General features: G+C 36.9%; 1 protein-coding gene across 1 annotated transcript in view; it reads left to right on the top strand.

The window, feature by feature from the left end:
• Positions 1-16,204, top strand: part of LOC128639819 (cGMP-dependent protein kinase 2-like) — a 340,069-nt gene extending 323,865 nt beyond the window's left edge. Inside the window, exons 17-19 of the mRNA XM_053692014.1 lie at positions 6,362-6,424; positions 8,321-8,387; positions 15,801-16,204. Coding sequence (XP_053547989.1) covers positions 6,362-6,424; positions 8,321-8,387; positions 15,801-15,896 — 226 coding nt within the window. The 3' untranslated portion in view covers positions 15,897-16,204. The remainder of the gene's footprint in view (positions 1-6,361; positions 6,425-8,320; positions 8,388-15,800) is intronic.
• The last annotated feature ends 248 nt before the right edge of the window (positions 16,205-16,452 follow it).

Below are 16,452 nucleotides of genomic sequence, written 5' to 3'. Positions count from 1 at the left end.
ATTGCTCTCCGCATTCAGCGAGGTCTGTCGGACCTGATCCGCACTGTCGGATCAGGTCCGACAGACATTTGGTAAATCGGCCTTTATGTTTCTAAAAACTTTATGTGTAATTTCAGCCTGAATGACAAACTGTGAGTGATCATCTGTATCAATCGCTATGGCAGGGTGGATGGTCGAATAGTCGGCTGTGTGCAATCCTCCGACCAGTTAAAAGTTGGGGGCCTATTCTATAAAATTTGCAAGTCTAGACGTGGTTTTCCACACCGACACTCGCAGGGGCAGCCCTCATGGAATTCTATAAAAAAAGAGTCTGTACCTGAGAGTGGCGAGATGTCCCCCATAGAAATAATGACAGCTCTCTGTTAGGTAAAAAATTGAAATGGAGGGCGATGTACAGAGGGAGACCCTGGCGTATGTTTAAACTAATATTGCACAAAAAAGTTATAAGGGCTCAAACATATGAGGTCTCAGGTGGTTTAAAAGGGTTTTAACATAGAGATTCACAAATATACATGTCTAAAGATGAATATGTAGGTATATATACGTATGAGGAGATACGTGAACATGCACAAGATATTCTGTTAGTTTTTTTGTGCTCATCAGCTTAGCGCGTCAGCAAAAGCAGTTTATTTTCAACTCATAATATGAGCACAACCCTATGAGCGCAAAAAGCTTACTTCTAGCGCACTTAACGCTTGAGCAGGAGCGTTAATTAGTGCACTACTTGTAATCTCAAATTTTATTAGAAAATAATTAAAATGCCCAGGGGCTCACACATAGAGAGTGGGATAGAGAGCAAAAAAGCAGGCTTACACGTTTCGGTCAAGGGGCCGTAATCATAGCCATAGTGCTAGTATCATACATTCCAACATTTAAAAGAGCTAAAAGGTTGCAATTGGTTGATACCAATTCATTGCTCCACCAACTTTAGACCGTCAAAGAAAAATACTGATAATCTAAGTTCGGCAAATACAATTTAGCATAACATGACTTTTAACATAATTTCCCAAAGGGCAGTGACAACAGAATTCAAAAAATGAAAAACAAAAAACAAAAAGATACATATAAATAACAGTAATATTAAATTAAGTAAATAAGAAAGAGAGTAAAAGAACTGGCAGGCTCTTAAACATACTGAAATATATAATAAAGTAATGTTACCAATACAGCAATATATATTATTTAAATTGTAAGTTCCCACAGGAACAGGGCTCCCAATTCCTCCTGTATTTGTTTGTTAAATTTTGTCTGGTGTCTCATATTGTACTGTCCTTTTATATTTGTTAACTATGAACAGCGCTGCGGAATCTGTTGGCGCTCTATAAATAAAGAATAATAATAATAATATAAGCTAATTTAGCCAAATAGCAGCACGACCACTATATTAATAATAAATTTACCCATAGGGACAATCTAAACTTTACATATTAGATTCCTTTATGCAATATGATACTATCCCTTGCACATAGACACAGTGCTTAACACTTGTTAGCATTCCCAGTAATTAATTAGATCATATTCTGAAATCAGAACCAGGGGAACACGGGTCCAGAGTCTGAATATACAGAACATCTCTCTCTTATTAAGGAGTTTTTGCCTGTCTCCTCCTCTTTTTTTAATTAAAACCCTCTCAATAGCACACCAACTAAAAGTGTCCACTCGACCATGATGCTTGCCAGTGAAATGTCATACCAGAGGGGTAGAGGATTTCCCCCCATTAACATCTCATTGGTATCTGTTGAAGAAAAATTGTTTGTAAGATGGACACAGTTACACGGCTTACACTTGTTGTTGCCACACCTAAACATACCTTTAGATGATAGCCATGAACCCTGGGGAGTGTTGGTATGGGGTAACCATGTTTTCTATAGTTTTGCATTTTCTGCAAGAACATCTCAAACCTCCTCTAACAGTTTCAAACAAACCATCATCCGCCAACAATATTGGAAAGTGTTTGCGCACTGTTCTGCATATTTCATCATATTGGGAGCTATTTGCAGTTTTGAAATTAACTACCTTAAAAGGTGGTTTACTATTTTTGTGGTTGAGACAGTCAAGAAGACACTTTCGATCTAATTTGTCTACCTCTCTTTTTTGCTTTTTGGATAGTAGTGTTGGAATAGCCACTTTCTCTCAACCTGTTTGTTAGTTGACATGCCTCTAGTCTGTAGCCCCCTCATTGGTGCAGTTACATTTTAGTCTTACAAACTGTCCTTTAGCCACTGCATGTGGGACATGCCTGGGATGACAGCACTTGGCATGTAAAAGTGAGTTACCTGAGATGGGTTTTCTATAAACCTTGGATGTTATCTCTGTGCCTATAGTCCCTTGTAGGGTAACATCCAAAAGGTGTATGCATTCTTTTTGATATTCCATGGTGAATCACAAACCCACCTTGTTAATGCTTAGCCAATCTACAAAATGTTTATCCTCCTCATGGGTGCTCCTCCAAACAAAAATCAAAACATCAATATACCGCTTGTAAAGTATGATATAATGTCTATAGGGATTCATACTCTCAAAGATGTGGGGCAGCTCCCACCAACCTAAAAAAATACTTTTGTTACATTTTTCGAATTCTGTTGCAACTGTAATTTGGGAAATTCTGTTACAAGTCATGTTCTGCTAAGTTGTATTTGGCAAACTTAGATTATCAGTTTTTTTCTTTGACGGTCTAAAGTGGGATTAGCAATGATTTGGTATCAACCAATTGTAACCTTTAAGCCCTTTTAAACGTTGGAATGTATGTTACTAGCACTATGGCTATGATTACAGCCCCTTTGCCGAAACGCGTAAGCCTGCTTTTTTTGCTCTCTATCCCACTCTTTATGTGTGAGCCCCTGGGCATTTTAAATATTTTCTAATAAAATTTTGGAAGTTTTAAGACGAAAAGCGGATTTCTCCTTGATTCTGTACTACTAACCAGACCCGCAGACTTTTCGTCTAGTACTGACTGCTTTTGGTCTTGAGTTGACACACCCCTGGAGGATATTGTCACTGGAACGGTCAGACGCTTTCAACACGCTGGAGGTTTGCAACGGTGGCAGGTGTAGATGCCAGCACTGATACAGTGGGGAGTTTAACTTGGATACTCCTCTTCACCTTTTAAGTTGCCAGAAAAACCTGTGAGATCTGTTGGGTGAAAATGTTTACACAATTTTGCTAGGATTTGAGAGACAATTTCATATCATGTTCAGCCCATTTTACAAAAAACAACGATTACCCTTTTGTATGTTGTTTTTTTATGCACATCCAAATTACTCTGTGTTTATTTAATACAATTGATTCTTATGTGATTTACATGCAAATTTTACGTTTTTGATAAAATATGTTTTTTGGGAACAATTTTGCTACGATTTTTGATGCACCTGAACAATACAATTTTTCCTGCATCTTTTTGCGTAAATGGTTTAATTATTAATTTTTTAGGATTTTTAAATGACAGTTTTCATTGTGCACATTTGTAATGTATGCATATCCTTCTCATATGGAAATGCTAAATATGCCCCTTAGCGAGACACCCTGCTTTTAGCTTTATATAATTTCAAAAGGGAAATAAAAGTACTGGCGAGCATTCTATAGAATCTCGCCAGCCCAGAGACCTTTTTAGAATCGGGTCCCTGGTCCGGGCTCCACAGGATTTGGCACCTCCACTTCTATCGACTTTGTAATTGTGCTATGCCTTCCCATCAATAGTTAGCAAACTCCGCCCCCCTGCACTTGTAGTTACAAGAACAGGACTATTATTATTAAAATCTCAGTGTTTTGCTCCGTGTGATCCTTTTAGAGTGTGTAATGAAGCTGATAGGTGACAGGTGCGCAATTAACCTGTTCAAAGCTACACACACAAATATACTGTATATACAGTGCTTTTTTTCTAAAATAAAAGGTGCTGGTACTCAAAATAAAGTGCCGGTACTCATTGATTTTGATATTTTCTGCTCAGTAACTTTGAGAAAAGCAAAGGGACAAGATTATTTACAATGCTTGATGCATTTTGCAGCCCCCTCTGGTGTAAACTAGGCTATATTTATTATGATTACAAATATTACTTCTTATGAGTTTGCAGAGGTGGGGGTATTCAGTACCGCCACAAAAAAGCCCTGTATATATATATATATATATATATAAAGTCAATAGAATAGGCACTCCATATTCCAAAATTCCATCAGCTCCCACTTCCAAGATAATATCCAAATATAACAACAATGTAAAAAGGCACTCACTGGTATTAGTAGTAAAACATAACATTAACAAAAATGCTTTTTAATGGATTGAATTAAATGTTACGTTTTACTACTAATACCAGTGAGTGCCTTTTTACATTGTTGTCATATTTATATATATATATATATTTTGGGGTTTCATGTCCCTTTAACTGCTTAATTAAGGGAACATAAAACTCAAAACAAAAATGTATGTCAATGTATTTCGTTTGTGGTAAAAGCAATTTTCCAATTCAAATATATTAACAAAAACGCTTCTCGTAAAAAGTTGTGACTGTTTCAGTGAGAGTTTTTATTGTACACTGAGCATATGTAGATATACTCCATGCAGGTGAGTGCCTACAGCAAACCCCAACCAGTTCAAAGATTAGCTAGAGCAGCTGCAGCGCTGACAGCTGAGCTAGTGTTTGTAAGAAGGTGCAGGCAGCAGATGAGCTAGCGTATTGCTGTCAGCTACTCTAGCTGTAACTAAGCGGTTAAGAGTGGGTACCCTGTCCCTGGAGTAGAGGTCCTGGAGTGGGGTCTGGCCCTGGAGGTGGTTGGCCTTGGGGGAGGGTCTTTGGCTGTAGGGGCCCTGGAATGTGGGGTCCCTGTCCCTTGATGTTGGTGGACCTGTCCCTGGAGGTTGCAGGCCCTGGTACTGGCGGGGCAGGCGGTGAGGTGAGGTAGGGGCATAGGAGGTTGAGTATGGCATAAGTGGTAGAGTGGGGGAGGAGGTGGGGACCCAACCTCATTTTTGCCAAGGGCAAAAATTATATGTAAAGACAAACCTCTGGCTCATTTTCCCTTGTGAAGTGCTTTTGTTAAGTATATTGTCATTAGACTACACTAATTGCCAGTAAAATCTACTCCTGCACAATGGGAATTTAGGAATTTTCATTGCATTGATACCAACAAATCCCTGATAGGCTGATCACGTATTAGTTTGGCAGCTGATTTACATTTATGAAGAAGCGCATAAATCGGCTATTTCATGGGGTTAAAGGGACACTGAACCCAAGTTTTTTCTTTCATGATTCAGATAGAGCATGCAATTTTAAGCAACTTTCTCATTTACTCGAATTATCAAATTTTCTTCATTCTCTTAATATCTTTATTTGAAATGCAAGAATGTAAGTTTAGATGCCGGCCCATTTTTTGTGAACAACCTGGGTTGTTCTTGCTGAAAAAAAGTGCTGTCCAGAGATCTGAAACAAAAAAAAACTTAGATGCCTTTTTAAATAAAGATAGCAAGAGAATGAAGAAAAATTGATAATAGGAGTAAATTACAAAGTTGCTTAAAATTGCATGCTCTATCTGAATCACAAAAGAAAAAATTGGCTTCAGTGTACCTTTAAATCAAACACCTGATCAGCTACACTTGTTAAAAGTTTGATCTTTAAAAATATAATATCAAAGAAATAAATTGATTGTGCTTTTTCTTGAGAAACTAATATATACTCTCTAGATTGGCAAATTGTCATCACATCTCTATTTATGACTAAGTAATGTTTAACCCTTTACAGCCAACAGGTGAAGTCATATTCTTGCAGCTCAGAGTTTATACTTCCAACTTTAATAAGGCAAAAAATATAAAGGATTGTATCAGATCTGAAAGATGATAAAAAATGAACATCATAGACCAGACATGTGGGCGTTTTTTTATATAGTGGTTTCACAGCAAGATTCATCAACCACTCAACACAATGGAAACCTGTCATCCAAGAAAGGCAGCGTTAATATTTCTTTCATGATTGTCTGAAAACCTTACGTCAATTGACATAAAAGCAAAGTCAGAAAACGTACAATACATACTGTTTTCACTGGTAGAAACTGAGTATATTAAATAGATAGATATAGCGATAGATGATAGATAGATAGATAGATAGATAGATAGATAGATAGATAGATAGATAGAGCTATAGATATATAGATAGATATAATGATAGATGGATAGATAGAAACAGATAGATAGACAGATAGATAGATATAGCGATAGATGGAGAGATAGATAGAAACAGATAGATAGATAAAAAGATAGATAGATATAGACAGACAGATAGACATTTTAGAATGTTTAAACTGGTATCATTTAACATATTTATGTAATAATACTTTAAAAGATACTAACTTGGAAACATTATTTTTCTTTCCAGAATTAACCCTGCTGAAAGACTTGGAAATCGTAAAAATGGAATCAGTGACATTAGAAAACATAAGTAAGTATTTTTGGTCTTAGAGTTTAACAATTACTTGGGGTTCAAACGTCAAGATGTTGGTTGACAAATTGAATTTACTTATGATATCATCTAAATTAATTCAACAATAAAATACAAATCCAGTGCTATTTTGTGTGTTAGTGACTTGTTTATTTTCAGTTTGGTAACAAAATTATTATAATCTGATAGATTTGCATAAAACAAAACATACAAGCTGGGCATCCCTTGTGATTGGCATATTTTGAGATTTATTTTAGTTCAGCTTGCGATACCACCAAATTGTCCTGCAAACATCCTCAAATTGGTCTCATTCTCTTTGCTCCTCTGTTGATGTCCTGGATACTGTCTTCTGGTTCATTGTCCTAGGACAATGTGGGTGCTATAAAATTGCAGCTGCACTATCACCATGGGCACAAGATGACTACTGTGCTGTGGCTTATGCTACTTTGTTGCAGGTGGTATTGCTGTTGGAGATTGGAGCAAACACCTGTTAAACTGCTGGGCACAACTTCAATAGAATTGATACTTCTCACCTTTTTATATTTATTCCTTTCTGTCCCTGCATCTCTCTACAAATCAGCTCTCTATTATAACCTTGTGCTGGTTGGTGAAGCTCTGCATTTTCATACTGGGCGTCGCCATCTTGGAACTCCCAATATGTATTGCGCATGCTAATCTGAAGCGCACTGTGCAGCTGTCAAAGAGCCAGCAACATTACTGATCAGTAACTGTGTAGATCCTCAGCCACAGGGTGCAAGAATACCTCGGCTCCAAAATGTCCACTACCCTGTATAAAGATGCGGAGCTGCCCCAACTGGCACCTGTAATGGAGTTAAAATACGAGAACAGATAAAGCTGCAGAAGGAATACAACAGAATGGTGATTAGTAACCGTGCTGCTGTAGTTGTGCCCAGAGTACTAAGCACTTTAACACCTGGATGCTAAGCTGATTTGAGGGTTTTTTAATTTTTTTAAATATTTTTTTTTTCTTTTTTTTTATTCAGATCCCCAAGACTTAAACCGTTGGAAAGGTTAGGCGACTGCCTTTCCAATGGTAGGTCTTGGGGGTCTGTAGCTGTTTAGATGCTTGAGATACTGGCTTCTCTATACTTATTGTATTTTGTTAATAAAGTTGTGCGGTGACGTCATCACGTCATTGCACGTGACGTCATCATGCAAAACATGAAGCCCCGGTGATGCCTGTCACTATATAGGCCTGATCTCCGGGGTAGGAGTGGGTGGGAGCCCCAAAATCAACCTCAAGGTGGAAGAGTGCTAGCGACGTCTCGGAGCCGTCATTAGCACGAGAGTGGGAAACTTAGCGACGGCTCAGAGCCGTCGTTAGCACTCAAGGGGTTAATATTCCTTTAATTTAAAATTGTACCCGTTATCTAAATCATAAAAGTTTTATTTTGAATGTCATGTCCATTTAAATGGAGATTTGCCACTGGGCATAGATGGTAATAAAATGCTTTGGATGTGAATAGCCCATAGCAGCCAGTCTATACATAGGTGTTTGCAGAATGTGTATAATCCTAATGCAGGGGAACTTTTTATTTGTGAAGAATGCTGGTTTATCTATCTATCCTCAAAATCATTATACAAGGCAGCATTTATATTAATACTATTGTTTACTACTGAGCTACCTTAGGGGCCCTCTGTTAAGTAGGTTCACTAATGCTAAGTATTTTACAGGAAATAAACGAAAATACTGTACAGATAAAAATGACTTTCTCAGTTGTAAATTTAAGAATACATGTAGATAACACAGGGTATAATTTCACAATAGCAGTTGTACTATTAAATACCTATATACTACCTATTCCATATCATTACCCAAATGAGAGTGAATGCACTTAAGTATTTGTATAAAGCTGGCTTCTCCTTGTTGCGCAGGTGGTTTCAAGGTTTTAATTGGGATGGATTACGTAATCGCAAACTAATTTCTCCACTGAAGAGAGAGGTAAGCACTTTTCATTTAAATAATGAATCAGTTAATATTACAAGGAATCAAGTGATACCTGGTCTAGCAGACTTTCCAATAGTTACTAAGGACCGGTGATCTAAAGCTCTCTGCTCTGGCGAGATTATCTAACAAGTCTCGTCAGTACTGCGCAAAAGGCAAATTTTAGCTTCAGATCTGTTTATCTTACTATGCAGATTCTGGGTGTAAAAGAGACACATACATCGCTTTATAAAGCTCAAAAAACAAAAACAAAGATTTTCTCAATTTCTCTCCATGCTCCAAGACACAAACCATTGTCACAACTTTGAGATACAAAGGGTTAAATAACTGCTTGTGTGGAGTTTTATTCATTACGTAAATTACACTTAAATGTAACCTAGTAACAAAGTGGTTGAGGTTTCAACACAAGTCTATCAATTTTCATCTTTTTGCATCTAATGAATTTTATTCATGTTGAAACATTTGCAAATTTTTTCCCCAAAATAAGGGATAGTAAGGGCACGAGGAAGGAAAACCTGAAGTGAGAGATACAAAAACATATGCAGAGAGAGGAGATTAAAGAGAGGAGGGAGGTAGAGATTTAAAGATATACAGAAATGGAAAGAAGAGGAAAAGGGAAGAATTGAAAAGAAGCTTTTTTTTTTTGCTAATTTATTCTACACACAGATATGCAGCCATAATTTAGTATCTGTGCAAAAGAATACACACACATATATTATATTATATTTACACATATATTTTACAGTTGTATGCAAAAGTTTAGGCACCCCTGACAATTTCCATGATTTTCATTTATAAATAATTGGGTGTTTGGATTAGCAATTTCATTTTGATCTATCAAATAACTGAAGGACAACTTTACCAAGATTCCCAGTACTGGCACTGGCCACAGAGCCCCACCGCATGATGGAACATCCACCAAATTTTACTGTGGGTAGCAAGTGTTTGTCTTGGAACACCGTGTTCTTTTGCCGCCATGCATAACGCTCATTGTTATGACCAAATAACTCAATCTTTGTTTCATCAGTCCACAGCACCGTCTTCTAAAATGAAGCTATCTTGTTTAAATGTGCGCTTGCATACCTCACGCGACTCTGTTTGTGGCGTGTGTGCAGAAAAGGCTCCCATACAGCTTCTCCTTGTGCAAAGTGCGCTGAATTGTTGAACGATGCACAATGACACCATCTGCAGCAAGATGATGTTGTAGGTCTTTGGAGGTGGTCTCTGGGCTGTTTTTGACCGTTCTCACCATCCTTTGCCTCTCTGATATTTTACTTGGTCTGCCACTTCTGGCCTTAACAAGAACTGTGACTGTGGTCTTCCATTTCCTCACTATGTTCCTCACAGTGGACACTGACAGCTTTAATCTCTGTGATAGATTTTTGTAGCCTTCCCGTAAACCATAATGTTGAACAATCTTTGTTTTCAGGTCATTTGAAAGTTGTTTTGAGGCCCCCATGTTGCCACTCTTCAGAGGAGAGTCAAATAGAACAACAACTTGCAATTGGCCAGCTTAAATACCTTTTCTCATTAATGGGTGCATCTGTCTATTAAGTTCAAAGCTTAATGAGCTCACAAAACCAATTGTGTGTTCCAATTAATCAGTGCTAGGTAGTTACAGGTATTCAAATCAACAAAATGACAAGGGTGCCCAAATTTATGCACCTGTCTAATTTCGTTTGGATGCATATTGCACATTTTCTGTTAATCCAATAAACCTCATTTCACTACTGAAATATTATTGTGTCCTTCATGTCTTTGATCGATCAAAATGAAATTGCTGATCCAAACTCCCAATTATTTATAAATGAAAATCATGGAAATTGTCAGGGGTGTCCAAACTTTTGCATACGACTGTATATATGTGTGTGTTACGGGTAAAGTCAGAAATCAGGGTTATCCTAGGATTATCCAGGTAAACCTGACATTACCCGGGCGGCTGTGGGTAATGTCAGGTTTAAAAAGATGATTTGAGGTGTTTGCCTCCATGCTGTTCCTATGTTCGGAAGGCTCAATATGATGCTAGGGTTGCCAGCTGTCCAGTAAAATCTTCACAGAAATAATGGACAGTTGAATGTCCAGTATTTTAAACTGCATTTCGATAAATAATACATTTATTGAGTAAAGTAATCAACAGTATCTGCCCGTGATAAGTAGGGAGGGATGGTTACTTGTGAAATGAGATGTATGCCTCTATGTTGTTTTTCTTCTTCTAGTAGTTTGTTTCCGTTTTTTAATGTGCCCCTCTGATTAAACACTGGCCCTACCTTGCCCCCCCCCCCAGTATAATTTGTCTAGAACCGCCACTGTTCACAGTTTCTAGGCTGCTCCAGCAGATAATCCCTGTTCGCTTTTGCATTCTACCAAAACAACAATAGATACAGTCATAGAAGGAAATGTGTGGGGGGAGTTAGAGCTTTACAATTCGGAAACTTAAAAGAAAGGGTTAATGGCGAGGCACTGCAGTATAAATTTGCAGGTAAAGTAATTAAAGTACAAATTATATTTTGTCTCTATTCCAACCTGTGTGTGTAACCTGTTTATGTTAAAGGAGCACTAAACACAGTAAAATAGAACAATCAATACATTCATAATAAATAGACAGTGCAAACACACTTATGGCCGAATTATCATTGTCTGGTGGACATGATATGCTGTAGCGTATCATGTCCGCCAGACATCGCTAAATTCCGACAGCATACGCTGTCAGCATTTAACATTGCACAAGTAAACTGCTTGTGCAATGCCGCCCACTGCAGATTCGCGACCAATCAGCTGCTAGCAGAGGGTGTCAATCAGCCCGATCGTATAGGATCGGGCGGATTGATGTCCGCAGCCTCAGAGGCAGCAGACCAGTTAAGGAGCAGCAGTCTTAGGACCACTGCTGTTTCCGGTGAGCCTGAAGGCTCACGCAGAAAAAGGGGCATCGGGCCATTCGGGCCCTTGATAAATCGGCCCCTTAGTTTGAAGATCACATGAGTAGTAGATTTTTTCCTGACACATTTCAAAGTTATTTTAACACAATACTAAAATCTCAGCGCTCCCTGGAATATTACTTTGCAATAAAACTAAAAAATTAGAGAATTAGAGCTTGAATGAAACGTCAAAATTTAACTTTTCTACTGTTTTGTATAAAATCCCACTTAGAGTTACGTATTTCTTGTATTATATATAGATCACTCTGTCTCTAAAAATATATATATAGAGATCCTTATAACTCTATTTCCAAAAATGATTTAAGCAGTTAAAATCTCCTTTCAAAATTGGTCTTAGACAAATGTTATAATTGTAATGCTGTAAACATATATAGTTAGTTACCCATAAAATGTTCTTTGATCAAATGTCCAGACCTATTATGTTTTATTCCTTTTAAACTGTTCAATCTTGAGAAAACGATACAGCTCCTTTGTGGTTACCCAAATCTGATCGGTTGCTGGCTGGTGTGTACTCCGGATGTCTTTGTTCCGGCAGAAATGAAACAGCTGAAAAGAAAATAGAAAACACACAGCGCCCACCGAATCAAGGTAGCTTTTTTACAACAATTTATTGTGCGCAAAAAGTAAAAGTATACACTTACAAGATAGTAGTGTTACATGTGCCTTTAAATGATGATTGTCTTCAGCAAATGTCCGTTTTACCACTGACAGCGTGTAAGTTCAGAGTTCCGTGTTTAGATACTGCTCACACAGTCTTGCCGCCTCAGCTGTTCTCTCCTAACAGCGTAAGATGTTCTCCAACGAGAGCGACTTAGGTACTCTTTCTTTGCTCGTCGCTGTGGTACGGTGCTTCAGGACCTATCCAAGGTTTGTCCTGTTTTTAACCCAGCGCGTTTCTTTTGCAAGCGTGCAAACTTCATCAGGGGTATTTCAGGGGTATTTCACTCCTTTGCTTGACTGTCAACCTAAACCGGATGTTACCTGACCATAGATCTGCTACCGGTACAGGTATAAGATTCTACTGGGTCCTAATGCTCCCTTTGTTTCATCCTATCTTTTTACATTGAATCAAATAGTTAAAAATGGTTAAAAATAGTAAAAGAACAGTTAATACAAATTTTTTTTCAAATACATATATATATATACTTAAGAGCATGTTTGATATGTATATACCTCTGAAACAGATGCTTATATTTTAATAAAAAAACTATTGTATATAAAAAAGAGAGAAGACCTTCAATTGATTTATCAGATTATAGAAACTAAATTTAAATAATGAACTTATTATTGCGGATACAATTGTTACCTTCCTGATTAATCACCTGTTTCTCTAGATCTTTTGTTTTTTATTTTTTATTTGTTAAATAATTTTAGCAAAATCAGATTGCTCAGTACAGTTTCTTTTAAGGCGTTGATATTGGCCTAACGGTACATTTTGTACCGTTAGGCCAATATCAACGCCTTAAAAGAAACTGTACTGAGCAATCTGATTTTGTTAGTGAAGCAAATATCCTAACAAAGAAGTTTAGGGAGAAGGGATATAAAGAAGAATGGCTGACAGAGGCCATGAGGAAAACTGATCTAATACCTCGGGAACAGTTATTAATTCCAAAAAATAATAATAATACCAAAAAAACAACTTTGGAGAGGAACCTTTATTTATAACAACTTATTCTGAGGGGTCTGACCAAATTCGAAAGATTATAAATAAAAATTGGAAAATTTTAAAACAAGATCCAATACTATGCCCTTTATTAGGGGAAAAGCCCAAACTGGTATTCAGAAAAAATAGGGATTTAAAACAGTTTTTAGCACCCTCAAGATTAAAGGAAATTCAGAGAACAACTCTGAATCCTAATTGGATGATTCCCAAACAGGGTATGTTTAAATGCAGGAAGAGAGACTGTAGCATGTGCCCACATGTATTACAATCTAAATCTTTTTTCAATGCAAAAGGAGATATCAGTTATGAAATGAAGTATAGGTGCACATGTGAATCTACTTATGTGGTGTACCAACTAGTCTGTCCATGTAATAAAATCTATTTGGGTAGAACTAAAAGGAAAATAAAAACTAGATTTTGGGAACATAAAAATAATATCTTAAAGGGAGTAGTCAAACACAGTGTAGTAGACCATTTTAGAGAATTTCATTCAAGTAATCCTGAAGAATTAAGAATTACAGTCATTGACTGGGTACCTCACAAGGTAGAAGGAACTAATCGCCTTACCAAATTAAGGAGAGAGACTTTTTGGATTACGGAGCTAAAAAGTCTCCATCCAATGGGTCTAAATATTGATTTAGATTTAGCAGCCTTTACATAAATAATAAAGGTAAAGTCTTTACAGAAAAATCTTTCAAGAAAAATAAACAAGCGCATACCTTATAAAAAATTATTTAACAAATAAAAAATAAAAAACAAAAGATCTAGAGAAACAGGTGATTAATCAGGAAGGTAACAATTGTATCCGCAATAATAACCCAAATAGATTTTATTACATGGACAGACTAGTTGGTACACCACATAAGTAGATTCACATGTGCACCTATACTTCATTTCATAACTGATATCTCCTTTTGCATTGAAAAAAGATTTAGATTGTAATACATGTGGGCACATGCTACAGTCTCTCTTCCTGCATTTAAACATACCCTGTTTGGGAATCATCCAATTAGGATTCAGAGTTGTTCTCTGAATTTCCTTTAATCTTGAGGGTGCTAAAAACTGTTTTAAATCCCTATTTTTTCTGAATACCAGTTTGGGCTTTTCCCCTAATAAAGGGCATAGTATTGGATCTTGTTTTAAAATTTTCCAATTTTTATTTATAATCTTTCGAATTTGGTCAGACCCCTCAGAATAAGTTGTTATAAATAAAGGTTCCTCTCCAAAGTTGTTTTTTTTGGTATTATTATTATTTTTTGGAATTAATAACTGTTCCCGAGGTATTAGATCAGTTTTCCTCATGGCCTCTGTCAGCCATTCTTCTTTATATCCCTTCTCCCTAAACTTCTTTGTTAGGATATTTGCTTCACTAACAAAATCAGATTGCTCAGTACAGTTTCTTTTAAGGCGTTGATATTGGCCTAACGGTACAAAATGTACCGTTAGGCCAATATCAACGCCTTAAAAGAAACTGTACTGAGCAATCTGATTTTGTTAAAATTATTTAACAAATAAAAAATAAAAAACAAAAGATCTAGAGAAACAGGTGATTAATCAGGAAGGTAACAATTGTATCCGCAATAATAAGTTCATTATTTAAATTTAGTTTCTATAATCTGATAAATCAATTGAAGGTCTTCTCTCTTTTTTATATACAATAGTTTTTTTATTAAAATATAAGCATCTGTTTCAGAGGTATATACATATCAAACATGCTCTTAAGTATATATATATATGTATTTGAAAAAAAATTGTATTAACTGTTCTTTTACTATTTTTAACCATTTTTAACTATTTGATTCAATGTAAAAAGATAGGATGAAACAAAGGGAGCATTAGGACCCAGTAGAATCTTATACCTGTACCGGTAGCAGATCTATGGTCAGGTAACATCCGGTTTAGGAGTTTAAAAGTTTGAGATTTAGACCACATTGACAGTCAAGCAAAGGAGTGAAATACCCCTGATGAAGTTTGCACGCTTGCAAAAGAAACGCGTTGGGTTAAAAACAGGACAAACCTTGGATAGGTCCTGAAGCACCGTACCACAGCGACGAGCAAAGAAAGAGTACCTAAGCCGCTCTCGTTGGAGAACATCTTACGCTGTTAGGAGAGAACAGCTGAGGCGGCAAGACTGTGTGAGCAGTATCTAAACACGGAACTCTGAACTTACACGCTGTCAGTGGTAAAACGGACATTTGCTGAAGACAATCATCATTTTTTAAAGGCACATGTAACACTACTATCTTGTAAGTGTATACTTTTACTTTTTGCGCACAATAAATTGTAAAAAAGCTACCTTGATTCGGTGGGCGCTGTTTGTTTTCTATTTTCTTTTCAGCTGTTACATTTCAAAGTTAGTTGTCTCATGTGACAGCCATCAGCCAATCACAAAAAGCATATATGTAAATTCTGGCAATCTTGCACATGCCCCGGAGAAGCCGGGGCCTCAGAAAGTGTGCATGTAAAAATATTGTGCATATTTAGATAATGTAAGTGAATTGGAAAGTTGCATACGCTGCATGATAGATCTACCTATCTACCTATAGTCCTGTTTAGGTAATACTGAACTAATAGCACATTACAGCGTGTCACTTGCTAGCTTATGCCCATTTAAAGGAACAGACACTGGGGATTCTTGATTGATTGCCCTACATAGTTTTTCCCTTGCCAGATTGTTTGTGCTCTTTATGTTTTTGTGGTAGAGGGAGATTTCAGATCTAATGTACTTATCTAGCCAGTTGTATACACAAATATTGTTCACCAAGCACCGTCTAAGGCTGTTTGATCACCTGCTCTCATCTCTGTTTTCAGATCAAAAGCATCACAGATCACAGCTATTTCGACAGCTTTCTCCCCGAAGTTGAAGACCCGCCAGATGAGCTCTCAGGATGGGACAAAAACTTCTGAAACCATAGATCTGGGAGCACAGACTCTTACAATCCCAGACACACATTCCAGTGGGGATGTGAAATATCCAAAAACAACATATGGACAATTTCTAGGTGACATTTCAAAATCCCGGAAAGTGTGTTTTTAAAGATTTGATTACTGTATCAACATTTTAATTGTACGTAATCTCTTTACCGGAATCGTGGTGAGTTGTTTCTGAAGAAGCTTTTCAGGACTTTAAAATATAATTATCAGCCTTTTTATGAGGGCTGGATTTCTCAGGAGTTGCTTTTACCCTTACAGGAAAAAAAAATAAGAAAAATAAAAAAGAGTGTATGTATATATATATATATATATATATATATATATAAAGATTCAATAAATGCCCTCTCTGGATTTATAACACAGCCATCTTAAATACGCTGTGACGTTTTGGAGCATTCACCCTTTCCTCAGGGTTTACCCCGAAACGTCACAACGTATTAAAGATTGCTGTGTTGTAAATCCAGAGAGTGCATATATTGAATCTTTCTATTTAACTGCATATGCACCCTGGTCTGTAAGAATTTGGCGA

The sequence above is a fragment of the Bombina bombina genome, chromosome 9, assembly GCF_027579735.1.
Source record: "Bombina bombina isolate aBomBom1 chromosome 9, aBomBom1.pri, whole genome shotgun sequence".
Classification (NCBI taxonomy): domain Eukaryota; kingdom Metazoa; phylum Chordata; class Amphibia; order Anura; family Bombinatoridae; genus Bombina; species Bombina bombina.
This window is presented reverse-complemented; position numbering and strand designations above follow the sequence as displayed.